This window comes from Narcine bancroftii, chromosome 3 (genome assembly GCF_036971445.1).
Source record: "Narcine bancroftii isolate sNarBan1 chromosome 3, sNarBan1.hap1, whole genome shotgun sequence".
NCBI classification, from domain to species: Eukaryota; Metazoa; Chordata; class Chondrichthyes; order Torpediniformes; family Narcinidae; genus Narcine; species Narcine bancroftii.
The window spans coordinates 111,785,963-111,809,453 of NC_091471.1; the positions used below are offsets into that span (position 1 = coordinate 111,785,963).

The following is a 23,491-nucleotide window of genomic DNA, read 5'->3' on the forward strand; positions in this document are numbered from 1 at the left end:
TCAATTCTCATACTGAATGTATTGCATTCCTCTCTTGATAGCTTACATCAATGAGGGTAGTTGCTGCATAGAAGTTGTGCTGCCTCAAGTTCATGGTAAGGGATCCCTGTACTGTTCTTGTTTGATTGTTACCTGGAATTCCATGTCATAGATCTGAACTCTTGCAGACCAGGCAAAAACCTAGACATACAAGGCAGATTTGGGAACACCCTTTTCTGAAAGAATTAGCTAATTTTTTAATTATATTTCTTCTATTAGCTAAAATTATTAAATTTTTTAAATTTGCAATGACAAGTTTGAAAGTGCAGTCCAAAGTCCTAATCTGATATTATAATTTCCTTATAGACTCCCACTGAACACAGGTCTTCCTCCTTCTTAATTATTAGTTGTTTGCCTCATTTGCACCATTTCATAAGAATGACCACCATTTTTAAGTTTTTAGTAATCTATAAATAATATTCATTACCTTCCAACAGGAGTTGATAGGACAGAGATTCTTGGTTTTGCCGCTCCTAGTACAGAAAATAGGATGGATCCAAATAAGATTGATCAAACAATTTAGTTACAAAATTATATTACAGTTAAATTCATGGTTATAAAATTCACCAACACAAAGCATCAGAAAATATTTAGGACTGGAAATTTCAGTCATAAAAGTAACAAGGATGTCACAGCTTGCTAATGGTGTTTAAACTAAGAACAGAGGTGCATTAAATATTGAAATCTGAAAGTGCCTACCAGCGAAAAACAACTCTATGCAGAACTAAAGGTTAAATTAAAGGTGATGGGGAACAGGCAAGTAAGTGAAGTCGAGTCCACAGCAAGATCAGCCACAATTTTATTAAATGGCAGATGTCTTTTTGGGTCAGATGGCAACTTCTGCTACTATTTGTTATTCTCTTGTATTCTATGTAAATTATAGAGAGATGGGAGACCAACTTCAGTAAAAAGATCTAAAAGGTTGATTAAATACCATCTCTTACTAAGCAGCTGGTAAATGCAACAAATAGTAGTTTTCACAAACAGAATTTAGAAATGATTGTTAAGATGTGAAAGCAGAAAACTTTGGCAATATACAGCAGGCAGGATCTATGTAGAGAAAAACGGTTAACATTTTACAGATCACTGACCTGAAATGTTAACTCTTTCTTGTCCAAAGTGGACCTGCTGACTACTACCAAGTTTTTCAGTTTTTATTTCAGAATTTCAGTTTTTAGTTTTTCAAGCTTTGTGGAGCCAAGCAGGACAGTAAGAGAGGAATAAAAATTCTTGTTGAGAATCATAGTGCAAGATATTATTGCTGCAAGATAGATGAGTGAGACATTAGAAGATTTTAAAGGATGAAAATTTTAAAATTGTAGCACTATTTAAGTATCACCTACACAAATTAGCAAACAACAAATGCATCTCTGTAAACATTAGAACATGAGCAACATAGCTCTGAATTATCTTGTTTAAAACGTGGAAAGAGATAGGCCAGCATGGAATGTGTGGCAATACTTGACTCTACCAGTGGTTCTCAACTTTTTTCGGTCGAGGGCCCACCTGGCTTCTGGCCTAACATGCCATGGCCCACTAGTGGGAATGATTGAGCAATATTTTCAAGTCAAAGGCAGCTCTGCAAAAAATACATCTTTATCTAATTTAAAGTTTTTATTTAACAATTTTTTAAGACCCATTGATTGAGAACCACTGTTCTATATCTTAACAAATGCATAAATGAGCGTTTCAATAACAGATGAGCTATAGCAGAGTAAAGGTTGAAGTCAAAAATATTATTGAACAGTCCCTCATGCTCTGAAAATGTTCATTTAGATATGTGCCACCTTATTCTCTCAGATGAAAATAAAAATTGCAGATATAAAAACATTTTTGGTTTATATTTAAACAATGTTTTCCTTTTAATTTCTCTACATGTTCTAATCTAAATTTTACTATCATGTAAGTACATTAAATGTAATTAATATTTTCTTCCTGCTCTATTAAATATGACATTGAATTCAATTGCTCAAAAGGTTGCCAACCATCTGTAAAAGGAGGCAAAATTCAAAGTGATACAGGAAAAGAAAAAAATAAACAAGAAAAAGTAATGGAGCTAGCTTCTCTATTTCAGTCAACATTTTAAAACATATTCTCACACCAGAGAACCCACTAAAACATTGGCAGCGTGGTTCAATTTCCTTTACCAGTAGTTAATTACGTGATTGAAATGAGAATTATGCCTTCATTGGTTTTATCTTCATCTTCATTTATTTTGAAAAGATATTTCAACCATTTTAAAATGTTTAGGTATCTCAATTTGCCTATAACAAGCTATCTAAAGTTACAAGTCTCTGCAACAGTATTGAATCTGCTTGATCTGCCCATCAACAAAAGTGACCCCATATTCATCTATTTTTCAATTTGTATTGTACAGATGAAAGTTATCAGTACATACCAAATAATTTGACAATACATATTATATCCACCAAAGAGCAAAATGGAATCAAACCCAGACTGGATTGTTCATTGTCACATGCGCTGAAAAATACTTCCCAAGTCAGGCCTAGCCTCCATATAAATATGCAAATAAAACAAAACTTCTACTAACCAATATAGTTTCCTTCCATTTCTGATGAATAATTTTTGCCAAGTTCAAATCTATCTGTACAACACATTCTTCTGGAGTCAAAGCACCTACAAAGCAGTAATGGTTACAGTTGAATAAAAGATGCAATTTAATTAGTGCACCCTATTACACATTTTGGGTAAAGGAAATGTAACTATAAAATAGAACATTGCAGACAATACTAAGATAGGTGGAATAGTGGATAATGAAGGTTTTCAAGGATTGCAGAGGGATTTGGGCTGCTTAGAAAAGTGGGCTGAAAAATGGCAGATGGAATTTAATGCTGATAAGTGTGAGGTGCTTCATTTTGGTAAGAAGAATCAGAACAGGACATACGTAGTAAATGGGAGAGCATTGATGAATACAGAAGAGCAGAAGGATTTAGGAGTAACGGTACATCGTTCCCTGAAGGTAGAAACTCATGTGAATAGGGTGGTGAAGAAGGCTTTTAGTATGCTGGCCTTTATCAATCATTGCATGGAATATAGGAGTTGGGAAGTGATGTTGAGATTGTATAAGGCGTTGGTGCGGCCTAATTTAGAGTTCTGTGTGCAGTTCTGGTCGCCTAATTATAGGAAGGATATAAACAAAGTGGAGAGAGTACAGAGAAGATTTACCAGAATGTTACCTGGGTTTAAGCATCTAGAGTACATGGAGAGATTGGGCAGATTAGGTCTTTATTCTTTGGAGCGTAGAAGGTTGAGAGGGGATTTGATAGAGGTATTTAAGATTATGAAAGGGATAGACAGAGTGGATGTGGATAGACTATTTCCGTTAAGAGTAGGAGAGATTGAAACAAGAGGACATGAGTTAAGAGGCAGAGGTTTAGAGGTAACATGAGAGGGAACTTCTTTACTCAGAGAGTGGTAGCGGTGTGGAATGAGCTTCCGGGAGAAATAGTGGCGGCAGAGTCAATTTTATTATTTAAGAAAAAGCTAGACAGGTATATGGATGAGAAGAAGGTGGAGGGTTATGGTCATTGTGCAGGTAGGTGGGACTAGAGAGGAGTGTTTGGTTCAGTGCGGACTAGAAGGGCCTAATGGCCTGTTTCCGTGCTGTAATTGTTATGTTATTAAAAAAAGGTCTTTTTAAAATTATTGTTTAGTTTTCAGTAATTTTCCAAAGTTCAGGGAATCTTTCCAGGCAGTGTCCCAAATACCCAATTATCGTGCTGTTCAATGTTCAGTGACAATAGCAACCAGGTTGTTTCATGATATGCCAGATTTGAAATTTATATTTTAACTGCAGCAATGAAACGGTTTAAATTACAATGGTATAATTATTTAAGTCTCTATTTTAAGTAAATCCCACCCCCCCACCCCAGAACAAGTGACATTATAAATGCTGCAAAAATCATTTGTAAGATGGAAAAAAAACACTTCTTGAACTCGTCAAAATAACAACATTCCAAATTGGGAAATCAACAAAGTTTTTGGACATAGAAAAGGGGAATTAAAATGAATTTATTGCAATGGGATTTATTGGCCAAATGATATTCTTTCATTACAAAAAAAATTAAGACACAAAACCTCTATGAGTATTAAAATTTGCTTTATATAGTTTTAAAAGATTTTTCATAGCAAGTTACATAACAAATGATAACAAGAAATGCTATCATTTTCAGAGCATCCAGAAAGTGGAGCAGAATTGAACTTAACGTTAACTCAAAAAACAAAACATAATATTGCCCATTAGTGTTGTGTACCACTGAACAAAATTGATTTAAAAATGTTTTAAGGGAATATTTTTCAGTTAATGACTTATTCTGCAATGTTAAAAACACGATTATATTTGAAATCATGATGTTTTTCACTAAATCTAATCATTTATAATTTGTCATAAATAAAAGTGAACTATCAGTAGAATTAATTCAGAACAAACTTCACCTACCTGGATCAAGACCTACTGATCCAAACAGGTCATTAAGCTGAATTGCCAGTTCTGGTGGCAAACGCAATTCTAAAGACTGAATCTGCATTGGATCAGAGCACAAACCCAAACCATCCCGAAATGTGTTTTCATCATTGATGGTCTTCACTTTATTTTCATTTTCCTCCAGTGCAGAGATTTTTTCTACATCAGAGTTGGACTGAGTTTCTGTTACACTCTGTGTTTCAGTCTTAAGTTCTGGTTTTGACACTGAAGGTGTCTCCCTTATATCTGTACAATTAGAGATGTTGTTAGTTTCTTTGGTATTGTTTCTATTTAAAGTTACTGGAACATCACCTTTCATGCACATGACTTCATTGTTTACCAAGTTCTTCTTGAACATTGATTCACGTTGTTCTTCTCCTCCATGATATTCCATACTAGAATTGGTAAACTGTTCACAATCCATGTTAAATGGCAGATTTACATTACTCAATATATTATTTGTACTTTTCGTTTCTTCAGCTACAAGTTCAGGTTCTTTAGTATTGTCAGTTAATGGATTTATTGTGACAAAGTCAAGGCAAGACTGCATACATTCCACAGTGTCATTCTCTGAATTCATCTCTGATGATTGACAAGATACTTTTCTGATTGTTTCTAAGGCAATGGGGAAATGATTTGCTTTGCACCTGTCAAGCAACTCTTCACTCAGATCTATTTTCTCTGTTGGTGGTATTTGTTTATTTTGTGCAATACTGCTGCTTGCATGATTGGGATCTAAACACAACTGATTCGTAATTGGGCTTTCATTTGCAAGCTTCACACCAGAATCAAGCAATAAATTGGTTGTCCATTCTACATCTTTGTTGCATTTCTCATACAAATCATTCAGATCTTCAAGAGGAATAGATTTAAAACAATTACTGAGTATTTGTAGGTTCTCTTCACAATTTACAAACTCATTTTCATCTACGTACGTGCTTTTATCATGTGTCACTCTGTAGGGTACTGATTGATTAGGATTTATGGATTTTGGTGTTTCATCTAAATTAGTTGATTTAACTCCATTTAAAGTTCCTTGCAAAATTTTATAGTGAACAATACTGGTATTTTCATTCTCAATTCTCCATAACACAGCAAAGTGTTCAGGCGCTGTTTGTGTTGAGTTGTCTTGTCTTGGGTTATCTGGAATTACAGCAGTGTTTTTCACTTGATCAGTTGTTAATGGCACAGGCTCCAGAAACTCTTCAGAGATGGGGCTGTTACTGGTGAATGTTAAGGCCAATTTGCATGCTTTACCTACTCTTTTGTTCTGCCAAGATTTTTTATTTAGGTGCTTGTCAGATGATGCTTCTGAAATTTGTTCTTCAGAAGTTTGTGGAGTTTCATGATCCTCGCCATTTTCATAACTGGTTTCATTTATAGAGTTTACAGCAGGTGAAGACAGTATACCATCATCAAAATAATCTTCGGAAACCTCTGATCTGTTTGATTCATTTGAGACTTCTACATTTCCCTGCTCAATCAAATTGAGAGTAGCTCTTTTTAATGAATCACTGGGAAGGACAGGCTCCAAGTTACTGGATTGATTTAAATGGTCATCGTTTGTGATACTTCGTTCTGATGCCTTCCTGGTCCGTCTTTTCCTCTGATCTTGAGGTTTTGGTGTTTCTATAACTGGCCAATCTCCAACAAAATTTAAAGATTTGGATTCAACATTGCTTGTCTGTTTCTTTAACTCTGCCTTGGTTAAACTGCTTTCCCCCAAGGTGTCTGCCTCAACTGGCAACTTTGGTGCACCTTCTGTTACATTATATGTACCATCAGTACTCTCCCATTTTTCATTTCCGATTTTTTGATCAAGTGAAGTCCTAAATCCAGTTAAGTTATCATGTGCTAAATCATTAATGCTCCATTGGACGGTGGCTTCTGCTGCTTCAGCTTCAAACTCAGCTGCTTGCATTGCTGGTTTCCTTTGTCTATCTTCGGTTTTGGAAAGAGATGAGAAATTACAGTTGCTGTCATTTGATCCAGCAGGTTGATCTGCTTTTTGTACATTATTTCTACTTACAAACTGTGAATATTTAGTACTATTCTCAGCTTTGTGTCCAATCTCATATTTCTCACTTTCACTGGGAAAATTTGCAGATGAACGCAAACTTGATTCCAAGTCATCAGATGACGCTAGATCTGTTTTGATAGCTGACCGATCCTCTGCACAAGTTAAAACTGGTATCAGGGTGTAAGATGAATCTTGGTGGTCTGAAAAATTTGCAGGTCCTGATGCTTCATTTATTGCTCTACATGAAGCACATAAAAAGAGTAAACAGCTTACTGCAAAATAAACATGGAACTAAATTGCTCCAAACTAATTAAAAATTAAACATTAATAGTAATAAATGTAAAAAACTTAATGATTGTTGGCACTTAATCTAAATTTTAGAAAAAGTCTTAATATCCATCGTAAGTACTACCTAATTTAACTGTCAGCAGAGCTGAACTTCCACTCCAAACATAGCACATTTGTATTTCAAAGTTCAAATTTATTGTCAGAGTACATACATACAAACCTAAGATTCTTTTTCCTGCAAGCAAGGCAGAATGTTTATATTTTAAAATTAATGAATTTTCATTTTTGCATTGTACAACATCATCAATAAATTTTAAATGCATAAATGAAAACCATGGTAATCAGATGGACAAAAATAGTTAAAAAAATCTAACGGGTGTGTGAGTAAATGAGTGAGGACACAAATAAAGAGGTCAAACTTTAGGAGAGCACTGATGCTAATTTCCACTGGCGAAGGAACAAGCAAAGTTAGGTACTATGACACTATTCAACACAATGGCCTACTTCTTCCAATACTCCATGACATGGTGCTCATCTTTGCAACGATCATGGGTTCAATACACACCACTGAGATTTGATACTTGTAGATGTTATCACTTTCAACTTTTTATTTGACATCTGACACAGTAAATATACCATGTGTATGCATATTTGTATACATAATAAAATAAATTCAACCCTGACTACCAGTTGCAAAAATTATAAGGAATATAGTCATTATCAAACTTACAAGTCAAACTATTTTAATAAATAGCTATCAGTCTGATTCCTTTGTTTTAACAGTAACATCCCAGAACAAAAAAATGGTCCAGAATTTCCAGTTCCAGATGGATTCGCCATCTGCACATTGGCCAAAATTATTCACGCGCGCGCCCGCACACAGAGTTTTCATCTGATTTTAAAGGCATTGAAATAAAAGGCATCTATAATATGCACAAAAAATTAGCAATAATAAGCCACCTTGCCCACCAAGCCAGCTGATCTGCCCAATGCCTCAATTCCTCTTCTATGCAAGTTGAGAACAACTCCAAAACAAAAAAAGAACACTGGAAAAACTCAGTGGGTCAAGCAGCAGCTGTGGAGGAAAAGTGCATAAATCAGCAGCATCTAGCTTCTCTTTAAATAGCTCCAATGATCTAGAACCCTGAACTTTCCAGTGTGGAGAATGAGAAAGAAATACAACATATTTCAGTTTTTTGACCACTGCTTTACAGCTTTAATCCCTCATTCTGTCTTCATTTCCATCCTTCTCCCAACCTTCTGATACTCTATGAATTCATTCTTCTAAACTGCAACAAATCCAACTTCTACAGCCACTTGTAATAGAACAATCTTAGAATTAACCTAACAAATCTCTTTTGGATGTCCTTAAATGTCTGAAATAAATGAACAATGACTGCACTGAACTGAAAATATTACAAGTAAAACAAAGCATGAAAACAATTATTTTGACTTATAAACTATCGATTTACAAGTACAAATATTTTTAAAAAAATGCAATTTAAGTTAACCAAATTCCCAGAACAATAATCCCCATTCAAATAAATAGGTAAGTGGACCCCAGATTTCAAAAGTAAATTTCACTTCCTTGATGGCAGGGTCTTGACCCAAAATGTTGACAAATCCCCAACCCCACAAATGCTGCTCTCCTGTCTGTATCTGAGGATGACGTGTGGGCTGCCTTCAGGAGAGTGAATCTGAGGAAAGCATCCAGTCTGGAGTACCCAGCTGAGTAATAAAACTCTGTGCTTACCAATGTATTCACGGATATCTTCAACATCTCACTCCAGCAGGATGTGGTACCCACCCGTTTCAAACAGGTGTCAATCGTACTGGTGCCCAAGAAGACTGTGGTAACCAACTTATATGACTATTGACCAATGGCACTCACATCAACAGTGATAAAGGGTTTTGAAAAGCTAGTGTTGAAGCATATCAGTTCCCGTCTGAGTGGCAACTCACCAATTGTAGCAATGTCTACAGTGAATGCCATCTCACTGATTCCACACAAAGCTCTGGAACACCTGGTCAGCAAATATGAATACATCAGGATGCTCTTTATTGATCACAGTTCAGCATTTAACACCATCATTCCCACAAAATTGATCAGCAAACTCTAAGACCTGGGACTCAACATCCCACTGTTGAACTGGATCCTTGATTTCCTCACCTACAAACCACAATCAGTGAGAATTGTTAAGAACATCTCCACAATCTCCATCAGTAATGGAGCACCACAGGGTTGCATTTTCAGCCCCCTGCTCTACTCGCTTCACACCAGTGGCTCGGTACAACAGCAACACCATCTACAAATTTCACTGATGATACCAAGGTAGTGAGTATTATGAAAAAGAGGCGATGAGTCTCTTGGCCCAGTGGTGCACCAACAATAACCTCGCACTGAATGTCACCAAAACCAAGGAGCTGATTGCTGACTTCAGGAAGGGAAAACCAGATGTGTATGATCCAGTGATCATTGAGGATCAGAGGTGGAGAGGGTGACCAAATTTAAGTTCTTGGGAGTCACTACCTCAGAGGATCTTTCCTGCAGCCAACACACTTACGGCATCGGGAAGAAAGCACGTCAACTCCTCTACTTCCTCAGAAGTTTGCAGAGATTTGGTATTCCTGGCAAGTTTCTACAGATGTGTGGAGGTAGTGTGCTGACCGGCTGCATGACAGACTGGTATTGGGACACCAATAGCCCTGACTGCAAAGCCCTGCAAAAGGTAGTGGATGTAGCCCAGGACATCACTGGCAAACCCCTTCCCACATTGAGAACATCTACAGAGAATGTTGCCGTTAGAGAACAGTAGCAATCATCAATGATCCACTCCACCCAGCACACGCTCTTTTCTCACTGATACCATCAGGAAAGAATTATAGATGCCACAAGACTTGCACCACATGGTTCAGGAATAGCTGCCACCCCTGCACCATCAGACTCCTCAACAACAAACTCAATCAGGAACATAGGACCCTTACTTTTGCACTTTGTTTTTCGCCTCTCTATCTCACAGTTGTTTACATTTATTTGTTTACATGTTCACATTGAGTAGTTTTTTTTGCACTACCAGTAAGTGCAAAGAGTAGTTCACGGACAAGTTGCTCTTGTCTCTCAGTGTGAGCTTGCAGGCGCCTCAGATTGAAGAGACTGCCATCCGTGTGGTACCGGATGTAAACAGTGTCTTCATTGTTGAGGTCTTTCATGGCTTGTTTCAGCATCATGCTGAAGAAGATTGAAGAGGGTTGGTGCGAGAACGAAGCCTTGCTTCACGCCATTGTTAATGGAGAAGGGTTCAGAGTTTAGAGCCAGTTCTTCAGCGCTTGACGTCTTGTTTTGCGGAAACTGTCAAAATGTTTGGCCTGGAAGTCAGCCTGAAGAAAACTGAGGTCCTCCATCAGCCAGCTCCCCACCACGACTACCAGCCCCCCCACATCACCATCGGGGACACAAAACTCAAAACGGTCAACCAGTTTACCTATCTCGGCTGCACCATTCCATCGGATGCAAGGATCGACAACAGACTCGCCAAGGCAAATAGCGCCTTTGGAAGACTACACAAAAGAGTCTGGAAAAACAACCAACTGAAAAACCTCACAAAGATTAGCGTATACAGAGCCGTTGTCATACCCACACTCCTGTTCGGCTCCGAATCATGGTTCCTTTACCGGCATCACCTACGGCTCCTAGAACGCTTCCACCAGCGTTGTCTCCGCTCCATCCTCAACATTCATTGGAGCGACTTCATCCCTAACATCGAAGTACTCGAGATGGCAGAGGCTGACAGCATCGAATCCACGCGGCTGAAGATCAAACTGCGCTGGGTAGGTCACGTCTCCAGAATGGAGGACCATCGCCTTCCCAAGATCGTGTTCTATGGCGAGCTCTCCACTGGCCACCGAGACAGAGGTGCACCAAAGAAGAGGTACAAGGACTGCCTAAAGAAATCTCTTGGTGCCTGCCACATTGACCACCGCCAGTGGGCTGATCTCGCCTCAAACCGTGCATCTTGGCGCCTCACAGTTCGGCGGGCAGCAACCTCCTTTGAAATAGACCGCAGAGCCCACCTCACTGTCAAAAGACAAAGGAGGAAAAACCCAACCCCAACCCACCAATTTTCCCTTGCAACCGTGCCTACTTGTCCCGCATCAGACTTGTCAGCCTCAAACGAGCCTGCAGCTGACGTGGACTCTACCCCCTCCATAAATCTTCGTCCGCGAAGCCAAGTCAAAGAGAAGAAAGACCAGTAAGTGGTCAATTTTGCCTGACCCGCAGGAACAAGAATCTCAGGGTTGTATGTGATATGTTTTTTTTCTTTCTCTTTTGCTTGGCTTCGCGGACGAAGATTTATGGAGGGGGTAAAAGTCCACGTCAGCTGCAGGCTCGCTTGTGGCTGACAAGTCCGATGTGGGACAGGCAGGCACGGTTGCAGCGGCTGCAGGGGAAAATTGGTTGGTTGGGGTTGGGTGTTGGGTTTTTCCTCCTTTGCCTTTTGTCAGTGAGGTGGGCTCTGCGGTCTTCTTCAAAGGAGGTTGCTGCCCGCCAAACTGTGAGGCACCAAGATGCACGGTTTGAGGCGATATCAGCCCACTGGCGGTGGTCAATGTGGCAGGCACCAAGAGATTTCTTTAGGCAGTCCTTGTACCTTTTCTTTGGTGCACCTCTGTCACGGTGGCCAGTGGAGAGCTCGCCATATAACACTATCTTGGGAAGGCGATGGTCCTCCATTCTGGAGACGTGACCCATCCAGCGCAGCTGGATCTTCAGCAGCGTGGACTCGATGCTGTCGACCTCTGCCATCTCGAGTACTTCGACGTTAGGGGTGTAAGCGCTCCAATGGATGTTGAGGATGGAGCGGAGACAACGCTGGTGGAAGCGTTCTAGGAGCCGTAGGTGGTGCCGGTAGAGGACCCATGATTCGGAGCCGAACAGGAGTGTGGGTATGACAACGGCTCTGTATACGCTTACTCTGACAATAAATCTGAAATCTGCTCAATGCACTGAGTTCCTTCAGCAGTTTTGTTTTATGTTGCAGATACTAGCATATCAAGATTCTTGTGTCTCCTCAGTATAATTGATGACAAAAGTCAGTTGCAGATCCTGCTCTGACACTCAATTCTACAGGAAGACCTGCTGTGAATACAATCAGATCGCTGCTGGTGCTTGAGAAGTTCAGGATTGAGCTTGATATTAATAGTGTTGATACTGAGAAATGCTGACAATTCATATAGATTTACCACAAAACCCCAGGTCAATGTATTCGGCATCTAATTCAGAGTTTGAAGAAAATGTAAAAATTGAAATCATACTGATATATCGTGACATCCGGTTTTACATTAGGTCACTCACCGAGATTCTGCATTTTCAGTAGGATACAGTTCTACGGCCTTTTTTTCTGGGAAGGTCGGTTGTGATGATGCCATGACGGTGCTGATCGTCACGTGACGCTCATAATGATCTAGAATTGTTTTAATTTTCTCTTTTGAAACACCGTGAACATTCCGGCTATGGAGAAAATCAAATACATATATTGCATGATAAAATAAGAGGAAATTGGTACCATTAAACGTTCAAGGCATTTTATTTAAAAATTTAAAACATAAAATTAATATTTAATTGGCATTCAAGTGCAAAATAAACTTAAGTGATTTCAACAGAACCTTAAATGGAAGCTCAAAGTCATAAAGCATGGAAACAGGCCCATCAACCCAACTTATCCACGCCGACCAAATGAATCCCACTTCCTTCTCAACCTTTCCTACCCACGTACTGGTCTGAATACCTTTAAAACAATGTAATTGTACCTTCCTCCACCTCTCAATCCTGAAGAATCAACTGTTTCTCTCTATTCACTTGGATGCAGTCTAACCTGCTGAGCATTTTTAACAATTTAGTTATATTATATATTTTCAATAATCACGATTTTGCTTTGACCAAACACTTCTACCCAGTAAATAATTTTCTGTACTGCTGCCAAAAATCAGCAATATAACAGGTTGGTGTATGTAAATTAAACATGATACATTCACCAACTGGTGGCATGACCAACAGCATGTAGTATTTTGAAACAAGAGTCAGAACAATTAAATTTTCATTTATATCACTCTTGAACAATTCTAGAACATAATGAATTTACTTATGATAGAAGTAGTTATAATGAATGCCATATACCAACATTCATTGCCCTACAAATAGTATTTTTGATTATGGCAATGCAGCATGCATTTCCGTTAGTTCTGAACAGACATTTGGAGTTAAAGTGGAAAATTCCCAGAAGGTGCAGAAGAAAATAGATAAAACCACTGAAAAGAACTAATGTAGCGGCTGCTACACAGAATGAAACACACCATTACCATGTTGGAGGTTTCAAACGAACTGTTTATTCATACTTCGCGCGTGCCCTTTAAGGGCAGCGTGAGCTCTGCCCCCACGTCGGCAGTGACGTCACCACCCTCGCCCAAGGCGCGCACCCTGGACTAAGCCACGAGGCACAGAGGTCTCCCGACGGCGCCATTTTCTCGCAGCTGCCCCACCGGTGCAGCGGTACAAGCGGGGCCGGTTCGCCACGAGGATGTGCGCCGCCACACCAAAACCATTTAGAATGGAATACATTAGGGAAGATTAAAGAATTATAATTTTAAGTAAACCAGTGATTACAACAAAGGCAATAGTTGAGTGGAGGTAAAGGCCATTGTAGCTTCAAAATGTCACGCTGCTGAACTCTTCTTCTTCCACTTCCGGGCTTACTTCCATGACTGTGACTCTCCATCCCTATCCAAGACCCTTCTCCCACTTTAAGCTTTCTTCCTCCTCCTGGACACCTTATCTTGGCCAGCTGCCTGCTCTGGACATTTTATTTCCAACTGCCGCCAAGACATCAACTGTCTCAACTTCACCACTCACTTCTCATATTCTGATCTTACTTCCTCCAAAGGCTCTGCCCTTCACTCTGTCCGCAACAATGCCAACCACCATCAAACCCGTAGACAAGGGCGGTGCTGTTATGGTCTGGCGTACTGACTTCCACCTTGCTGAGGACAGCTCTTACACATCTTCTCCTTTTACCCCTTCAACAGGACACCACCGCAACACATCAAGCCACTGTCTTCAACACCATCTCCAACCTCATCACCACTGGTCACCTCCCTCCCATGGCCACCAATCTCATTGTCTCCCATTCCCGCACTGTTCGTTTCTACCTTCTACCCAAGATACACAAACTTAACAGTCCAGGCAGACCTAATGTTTCTGCTTACTCTTGTCCCACCAAACTAGTTTAATCTTACCATGACTATCTTTTCTCCCCTGGTCCAATCCCTCCCCACCATCTGTGATGCCTCACATGCCCTCCATCACTTCAATGACCAGATTCCATGAATAGGACCACCTCATCTTCACAATCCCTTTATACCTCTAAAAGCACTTCTTTCTGGACCAGAGACCTGACCAGTCACCTGTCCTCACTTTAAATAACTTCTTTTAACTTCTCTCACTTCCTTCAAATCAAAGGAGTAGCATTGGGTATCCACATGGGTCCTGGCGGCGCCTGCCTGTTTTGCGGGCTTGTGGAGCAATCCATGCTGTGAACCTATACAGGCAAGACCTATCAACTCTTCCTCCAGTATATCGATGACTTCATTGAGGCTGCCTCAGGCATCTGTGATGAGCTTGTTAACTTTATCCACTTCGCGATCAACTACCACCTCGATCTCAAACTCATCTGGTCAGTCTCCGACAACACTCTCCCCTTCCTGTATCTCTGTCTCTATCTCGGGAGATAAGCTTTCTAATGACATATATTTTTTTTTCTTTGGCTTGGCTTCGCGGACGAAGATTTATGGAGGGGGTAAAAGTCCACGTCAGCTGCAGGCTCGTTTGTGGCTGACAAGTCCGATGCGGGACAGGCAGACACGGTTGCAGCGGCTGCAGGGGAAAATTGGTTGGTTGGGGTTGGGTGTTGGGTTTTTCCTCCTTTGCCTTTTGTCAGTGAGGTGGGCTCTGCGGTCTTCTTCAAAGGAGGTTGCTGCCCGCCAAACTGTGAGGCGCCAAGATGCACGGTTTTAGGCGATATCAGGCCACTGGCGGTGGTCAATGTGGCAGGCACCAAGAGATTTCTTTAGGCAGTCCTTGTACCTTTTCTTTGGTGCACCTCTGTCACGGTGGCCAGTGGAGAGCTCGCCATATAACACTATCTTGGGAAGGCGATGGTCCTCCATTCTGGAGACGTGACCCATCCAGCGCAGCTGGATCTTCAGCAGCGTGGACTCGATGCTGTTGACCTCTGCCATCTCGAGTACTTCGACGTTAGGGATGAAAGCGCTCCAATGGATGTTGAGGATGGAGCGGAGACAACGCTGGTGGAAGCGTTCTAGGAGCCGTAGGTGATACCGGTAGATGACCCATGATTCGGAGCCGAACAGGAGTGTGGGTATGACAACGGTTCTGTATACGCTTATCTTTGTGAGATTTTTCAGTTGGTTGTTTTTCCAGACTCTTTTGTGTAGTCTTCCAAAGGCGCTATTTGCCTTGGCGAGTCTGTTGTCTATCTCGTTGTCAATCCTTGCATCTGATGAAATGGTGCAGCCGAGATAGGTAAACTGGTTGACCGTTTTGTGTTTTGTGTGCCCGATGGAGATGTGGGGGGGCTGGTAGTCATGGTGGGGAGCTGGCTGATGGAGGACCTCAGTTTTCTTCAGGCTGACTTCCAGGCCAAACATTTTGGCAGTTTCCGCAAAGCAGGACGTCAAGCGCTGAAGAGCTGGCTCTGAATGGGCAACTAAAGCGGCATCATCTGCAAAGAGTAGTTCACGGACAAGTTTCACTTGTGTCTTGGTGTGAGCTTGCAGGCGCCTCAGATTGAAGAGACTGCCATCCGTGCGGTACTGGATGTAAACAGCATCTTCATGAATGACATATATTACAAACCCACTAACTCCCACAACTACCTTGACTCCACTTCCTCACACCCTGTCCCCTGCAAGGATTCTATCCTCTTCTCTCAATTTCTCCACTGCAACTGTTCCCAAGATAAGGTCTTCCAGCCCATATCTTCCAAAATATCTGCCTTCTTCCACAAATGTGGCTTCCCCTCCACAACCATTAACTCAGCCCTCACCTGCACCTCCATTTTCCGCTCATTTGCCCTGGTTCCCTCTGCCTCCAGACACAACAAACATTCCCCCTTATCCTCACCTACCAACCCACCAAACTCTGCATCCAACACATTATCCTCCAGAATTTCCGACACATAACAGGATACCACCACCAGACACATCTTCCCCTCTCCTCCCCTCTTTGCCTTCCATAGGGGGTCCCTCGTATATTCATCCCTCCCCACCAATCTCCACCCCGGTATCTTCCCATGACTGCAGGATGTGCAACACCTGCACCCACACCTCCCCTTCACCATAGTCTGGGGCTCCAAATAGGCCTTTCAAGTGGAGCAACACTTTACTTGTGTATCTGCAGGACTGATTTACTGGACCTGGTGCTCCCTTTGTGGCCTTCTCTACATCAGTGAGACTGGGCGCAGATTGAGAGATCGCTTCGCTGAGCACTCTTACTCCATCTGCTACAGTGACAGAGACATTCCAGAAGCCAACCATTTCAGTTCTGTGCCACACTCTCATGCTCACATGTCTGTCCATGGCCTTATGTACTATCCCACCAAGTCTGCCAGCAAATTGGAGGAATACCACCTGATTTTCCATCTGGACAGTCTCCAACCAGATGACATGAACATCGACTTTTCTGGTTTCTGCTAACCTGCCCTCCTCTTCACCCTCCCTTCTTCCCTTTCCAGTTTTCCTCCCTCCCTTCCCCTAGCCATCCCTCCTCTCCTTGATTACTTCTGTCTCCTCAGACCCTTCTCCACCTATCACATCCTGTCTTTGCGACCATACTTTTCCCCCTTTCTCTTTTGCTTGGATGCCTGCCAACATTTTTCCATACCTTGATGAAGACTCAAGCCTCAAAAGTCAGTTATATCTTTTTACCTTTGCTACAAAAATGACACTGTTTGACCTGCTGAGTTTCTCCAGCATAGTGTGTTTTCACTTCAACCTCGGTGTCTATAGATTTTCGTGTTTTACACACTTCCTTTTGCAGAAGCTAGAAGTGGGGGGGGTCAATAACTTTAATAATAAGGGGTTGCGAACAGGCATTTATTTTTCTTCGTGTTGTAAGTCTTGGAACTCTCAAATGTTAGAAAAAAATATTTGAATATTTTAGACACAGATGCAAATATCTTAATAAACATTGGTATAAAACTTTATTCATATGTGGACTGGAATACAGAGTTGATATTACAATCACATCAGCCACGATCCTATCGAATGGCAAGTGAACTTGGAGATTGAGTGGCCTCGTCCTGCAACTAATTCAAATTCTTATCATATTTCAAGTAATTTACTTTCCTTTAGATAAATGGATCATATGCAAAATTAGCAGCATTGGCGTAACTTCACATGATAATGGTAAAGGAAACAAGTCATCTTACCGTTCAAGTTCCCGTGGTTTAAACTTCCACCAAGTATTTGGCTCACGAAATGCAACTTTATAATTGTGTTTAAAAGCCTTTACAAAACAAATAAAAATATCAAAAATTTGCTATTGAACAAATTAAATTTGTGAAACAGATACCAGAGCATTAAAATATCTAAAATTAATGGAATGACATTATCCATACACAAGAACTCATTCTTTTCTTCATCAAAAGTAGTTTACAAATTATTTTATGCTCTAAACTTTAAAAATGTTCATGGCAATTTGAAGGAACTAAGCCCTCTAAAAACCTTGACCACATACATCTCCTTAATTAATCAAGTCTACTGTTCATAATATATTCTAGTATTTGTTCTACTTTAAATTCAGAAGCTTTATCCATTAATTACAAGAACTAGTGATCCAGAATTATTCCTTTGCCTTAATTTATGTATCTTGTTTTTCATTTAATTCATTTGCATATGTGAAAGAGTATAGAGATATGTTTTTGGAAGATAAATTGGAAAATGTTTGTTAGAGTAGGTTACATACAAACACTTTAAAACAGATCTTATTTAAAATACTGGAGCTCTGTCCCATGCTAGACATATCAGCTCCACAGCTTTTGCAAGAGCTTTGGAGAGCACTCAAGAGACTTCACTAATGGATTGTTGTTTTCAAAAGGCAACAAATGAAAGATCTTGTTGGAGCCGCAGATTGCCTGGAGTTGTTCTAAAAGGGTCATGTGGTTTTGCAAGCAGAGAGAGGAAAAAACAGGTTTTCTGTGTGTGTGTGTGAGAGAGAGAGAGATAGAGAGAGAGAGAGAGAGAGAGACAGACAGACAGACAGACAGAGAGATCACTTCTACAGTGTTACAGCCAGTAACAGTAACTGGGACTGGAACAGGACAAGCTGGCAAGCTTGTGGACAGCCCCATTTGGAAGACGGCCTGGTCAGAGCCCTTGTGGTTCATGCAAGAGGAGAGGACTGGTTGTCTAATGTTTCACTTGGAATAAGAGGAAACAAAAAAGTAACTCTGTGGTGACCTGAAAGAAAAAGGTTATAATCTAGAGAACCTTGGAGAATCAGTGTCAGCAAGACATTGATTAAAAGGGAATCAGTTGTGGATGTCCTGGAACAACAAATCTCTCTCTGAAAACTGACAAGAATCTTCCTGAGTCTGGTGAACTTTATAAATGTTAAATTCTGTGCACAGCATAAGAATTGCCTGCAACCAGTGAAGCTGGAGGAATGAGAAGTGAGAGTGGACTGTGAACCAAAGAATTTTTCTGAACTTGCATACAAATTACATACACGTGCGCTTAGAATTAGAAGGGGGTTAAGTTAGGTTAGTTAAGTTAAAGGGTGATTCTGTTTTCATATTTAAAGATAATTAAAAGCAACTTTTGTTTAAGTAACCATTTGTCTTGGTGAATATCTATTGCTGCTGGGTTTATGGGTCCTCTGGGCTTATAACACAACAGACATTTCTTTTGTGAAAACATTTTAAAATCAGCTGCATTGTGAATTTATTTTAAACTGAAATATATTGAGTATTCAGAGAAAAAAAACATTAACAATAATATGCAGAAAGGCTATTGAAATTAAAGCATTCTATAAAGTTAGATGGAATTTAACTCAGACAAATGCAGCAATTGAACATTTGTAGGTGAAACTAGGGCAAGAATTGTATGATGAATGGATGGGCCTTGGAAATAGAACAAAGTAATTTCTATGCACATGTACATAGTTCCATGAAAGTGGTGATGCAGGCAGACAGGGTAGTGAAGAAGGTACGAACGCCTTGATGTAGGGACATCATGTCACAATTGTACAAGATGCTAATGAGATTGCACTTGGAGTATTGTGAACAGTCTTGCTCATCAAGTTATAGCAAAGGTAACATTAAACTAGAAAGGATGCAGAAAAAAATTTGTGAAAATGTTACCAGGTTGCATTACAAGGGGAGGCTGGATAGGCTGCAACTTTTCTCCCTGGAGTATAGCAGGTTAAAAGGAGACATGAAAGACGTAAATAAAATCATGAGGGGCATATAATCATAAACTAGAGGGCACAAATTTAAGAAGTGAGGGAAAAGATTTAAGCCACTTTTAGATGTTCCAAGAAAGATTATGCGCCTGCAGGTGGGGCTAGTGGAGTTCAGCTGGCACATTTAGGTGGCCAAGGAATGGATAGCTTTCTAGCACTGAAACGTGCCAGCTGACTGTAGCCATCTAGCAGTGAAAGTCAGCTATTCGGGACAGTGGCCTAGTCCCGCCCACGCTGCCTTGATGTTATCTACAGTGTGCCAAGGCATGCCTGACAAACAACTCAGGTGTGACGACTCGTGCTGCCGGTCTCCCGCCCACCTGACTCCCACTGCAGGTCTCCCACATGCCTCCCACTGCCGGTCTCTCCCCCCACCCCCCTTGCCCAACTCCTGCTGCCAGTCACCCGCCCACCTGACTCCAGTTGCTGGTCACCCGCCCACCTGACTCCAGCTGCTGGTCACCCGCCCACCTGACTCCTACTGCTGAACTCCCACCCGACTCCTGCTGACAGTCTCTCCCCACCTTCCCGCTCGCCCGACTCCAGCTCTGGTCTCCCACCCACCCAACTTCCACTGCTGGTGCCTCCCCCTCGCTTGCACGACTCACCATTCGAACCAGGAGTCAATGGCAGCCCGGCCGCTTTCAGCTGCGACAGACGATACTCAAAGCAGGATATTATACCCCCTGGAGAAGGGTTAAGTAAGTAGACTTCCTGGCCGGCTTTTCTGGTTTCAGATGGCCACCCGACAGCCGCACAGGAGTATAACGCGCGGCTTTACAGTTGGGTATTGTGGCCATCTGAAAGCAGCTTTAAAAAGGATCTGAGTGGCACCTTCTTCATAGAGAAGTGGTGTATAGATACCAGAGGAAGTGGCAGAAGCAGAGAAAATTGTAATGGGCCCAAAAAAAAATTTAGACAGGTATATGAATAGGCAAGTTTAAAGGGATATGGGTCAACACAGGCAAATGGGACTAGCTTCATCAACATGGACAAAGTTTGCTTCTGTGCTGTAGAGGTCTATGTATGTGCAAACCAGTAACAATTGAAAACACTTGCTTTAAAAGGTTCCAACAACCTACCCAACTTGGCGGGCGGGGGAGGGCGAGGCGGGCGGGGGAGGGCGAGGCGGGCGGGGGAGGTCGAGGCGGGCGGGGGAGGGCGAGGCGGGCGGGGGAGGGCGAGGCGGGCGGGGGAGGGCGAGGCGGGCGGGGGAGGGCGAGGCGGGCGGGGGAGGGCGAGGCGGGCGGGGAGGGCGAGGCGGGCGGGGAGGGCGAGGCGGGCGGGGGAGGGCGAGGCGGGCGGGGGAGGGCGAGGCGGGCGGGGGAGGGCGAGGCGGGCGGGGGAGGGCGAGGCGGGCGGGGGAGGGCGAGGCGGGCGGGGGAGGGCGAGGCGGGCGGGGGAGGGCGAGGCGGGCGGGGGAGGGCGAGGCGGGCGGGGGAGGGCGAGGCGGGCGGGGAGGGCGAGGCGGGCGGGGAGGGCGAGGCGGGCGGGGGAGGGCGAGGCGGGCGGGGGAGGGCGAGGCGGGCGGGGGAGGGCGAGGCGGGCGGGGGAGGGCGAGGCGGGCGGGGGAGGGCGAGGCGGGCGGGGGAGGGCGAGGCGGGCGGGGGAGGGCGAGGCGGGCGGGGGAGGGCGAGGCGGGCGGGGGAGGGCGAGGCGGGCGGGGGAGGGCGAGGCGGGCGGGGGAGGGCGAGGCGGGCGGGGGAGGGCGAGGCGGGCGGGGGAGGGCGAGGCGGGCGGGGGAGGGCGAGGCGGGCGGGGGAGGGCGAGGCGGGCGGGGGAGGGCGAGGCGGGCGGGGGAGGGCGAGGCGGGCGGGGGAGGGCGAGGCGGGCGGGGGAGGGCGAGGCGGGCGGGGGAGGGCGAGGCGGGCGGGGGAGGGCGAGGCGGGCGGGGGAGGGCGAGGCGGGCGGGGGAGGGCGAGGCGGGCGGGGGAGGGCGAGGCGGGCGGGGGAGGGCGAGGCGGGCGGGGGAGGGCGAGGCGGGCGGGGGAGGGCGAGGCGGGCGGGGGAGGGCGAGGCGGGCGGGGGAGGGCGAGGCGGGCGGGGGAGGGCGAGGCGGGCGGGGGAGGGCGAGGCGGGCGGGGGAGGGCGAGGCGGGCGGGGGAGGGCGAGGCGGGCGGGGGAGGGCGAGGCGGGCGGGGGAGGGCGAGGCGGGCGGGGGAGGGCGAGGCGGGCGGGGGAGGGCGAGGCGGGCGGGGGAGGGCGAGGCGGGCGGGGGAGGGCGAGGCGGGCGGGGGAGGGCGAGGCGGGCGGGGGAGGGCGAGGCGGGCGGGGGAGGGCGAGGCGGGCGGGGGAGGGCGAGGCGGGCGGGGGAGGGCGAGGCGGGCGGGGGAGGGCGAGGCGGGCGGGGGAGGGCGAGGCGGGCGGGGGAGGGCGAGGCGGGCGGGGGAGGGCGAGGCGGGCGGGGGAGGGCGAGGCGGGCGGGGGAGGGCGAGGCGGGCGGGGGAGGGCGAGGCGGGCGGGGGAGGGCGAGGCGGGCGGGGGAGGGCGAGGCGGGCGGGGGAGGGCGAGGCGGGCGGGGGAGGGCGAGGCGGGCGGGGGAGGGCGAGGCGGGCGGGGGAGGGCGAGGCGGGCGGGGGAGGGCGAGGCGGGCGGGGGAGGGCGAGGCGGGCGGGGGAGGGCGAGGCGGGCGGGGGAGGGCGAGGCGGGCGGGGGAGGGCGAGGCGGGCGGGGGAGGGCGAGGCGGGCGGGGGAGGGCGAGGCGGGCGGGGGAGGGCGAGGCGGGCGGGGGAGGGCGAGGCGGGCGGGGGAGGGCGAGGCGGGCGGGGGAGGGCGAGGCGGGCGGGGGAGGGCGAGGCGGGCGGGGGAGGGCGAGGCGGGCGGGGGAGGGCGAGGCGGGCGGGGGAGGGCGAGGCGGGCGGGGGAGGGCGAGGCGGGCGGGGGAGGGCGAGGCGGGCGGGGGAGGGCGAGGCGGGCGGGGGAGGGCGAGGCGGGCGGGGGAGGGCGAGGCGGGCGGGGGAGGGCGAGGCGGGCGGGGGAGGGCGAGGCGGGCGGGGGAGGGCGAGGCGGGCGGGGGAGGGCGAGGCGGGCGGGGGAGGGCGAGGCGGGCGGGGGAGGGCGAGGCGGGCGGGGGAGCGCGAGGCGGGTGGGGGGAGCGCGAGGCGGGTTGTGGGGAACGCGACGCGGGCGGGTGTAGCGTGACACGGGTGGGTGAGCGGGAGAGACAGCAGCACAACTTGTGCGGGCAAAGTGGAGATATGCCAGCGCCACTTGGGCAGGCGAGGGGGGGAGAGATGGCAGCATGACTCAGGCAGGCGTGGGGAAGAGATGGCAGTGCGACTCAGTCTGGCAAGGGGGAGTGAGATGGTAGCATGACGGGCTGGCGGTGGGGGGGGGGGGGAAGAGACAGCAACATGACTCAGGCAGGAGAGGGGGAGAATGGCAGCATGACTCAGGCGGGTTTAAAAGGACTGCCATTTAAAAATGATTCCGAAATCTGGAAGATTCTGAACAGGTGTCCGGTCCCGATGATTCTGGATCGGCACCTGTATTAAACTTATCTCAAAGAACATTATCAATTTCCACATCATTTAACAATTACAAATATCAGCAAAAAACATACAAAAAATATGAAGTGATAGTTAAATCCCCAGTATCCAGCACCAACAGGGATCACGGTGCTGAATATTCAAATTTTCCAGTTGACTGAGACATGCTCTTCCAATAATCTAATATTAAATTAAAAATACAGTCTATAAGACAAAAGAGTGCAAAATGTAAAGTAATTTTGAAAAAAGATCAATATTGTAGTCCAATTAAAGTGCACTTTAATCGGGTACTTCCAGTAACTTACAAAATTCGAACCCCAGTTGCTGATGCTGTCAGAGGAAGTGGCAGAAGCAGAGAAAATTGTAATGGGCCCAAAAAAAAATTTAGACAGGTATATGAATAGGCAAGTTTAAAGGGATATGGGTCAACACAGGCAAATGGGACTAGCTTCATCAACATGGACAAAGTTTGCTTCTGTGCTGTAGAGGTCTATGTATGTGCAAACCAGTAACAATTGAAAACACTTGCTTTAAAAGGTTCCAACAACCTACCCAACTTGGCGGGCGGGGGAGGGCGAGGCGGGCGGGGGAGGGCGAGGCGGGCGGGGGAGGGCGAGGCGGGCGGGGGAGGGCGAGGC

The 23,491-nt window shown here is 45.5% G+C and overlaps 1 protein-coding gene across 2 annotated transcripts in view; it reads right to left on the minus strand.

The window, feature by feature from the left end:
* n4bp2 (NEDD4 binding protein 2) overlaps positions 1-23,491 on the minus strand; it is a 101,227-nt gene that overhangs the window by 49,690 nt on the left and 28,046 nt on the right. For both annotated transcript variants that reach the window (XM_069924885.1, XM_069924886.1), the window contains exons 5-9: positions 17,333-17,409; positions 12,184-12,339; positions 4,499-6,780; positions 2,591-2,676; positions 467-512 (exon numbers count right to left, since the gene is read on the minus strand). In XM_069924885.1, coding sequence (XP_069780986.1) covers positions 467-512; positions 2,591-2,676; positions 4,499-6,780; positions 12,184-12,339; positions 17,333-17,409 — 2,647 coding nt within the window. The remainder of the gene's footprint in view (positions 1-466; positions 513-2,590; positions 2,677-4,498; positions 6,781-12,183; positions 12,340-17,332; positions 17,410-23,491) is intronic.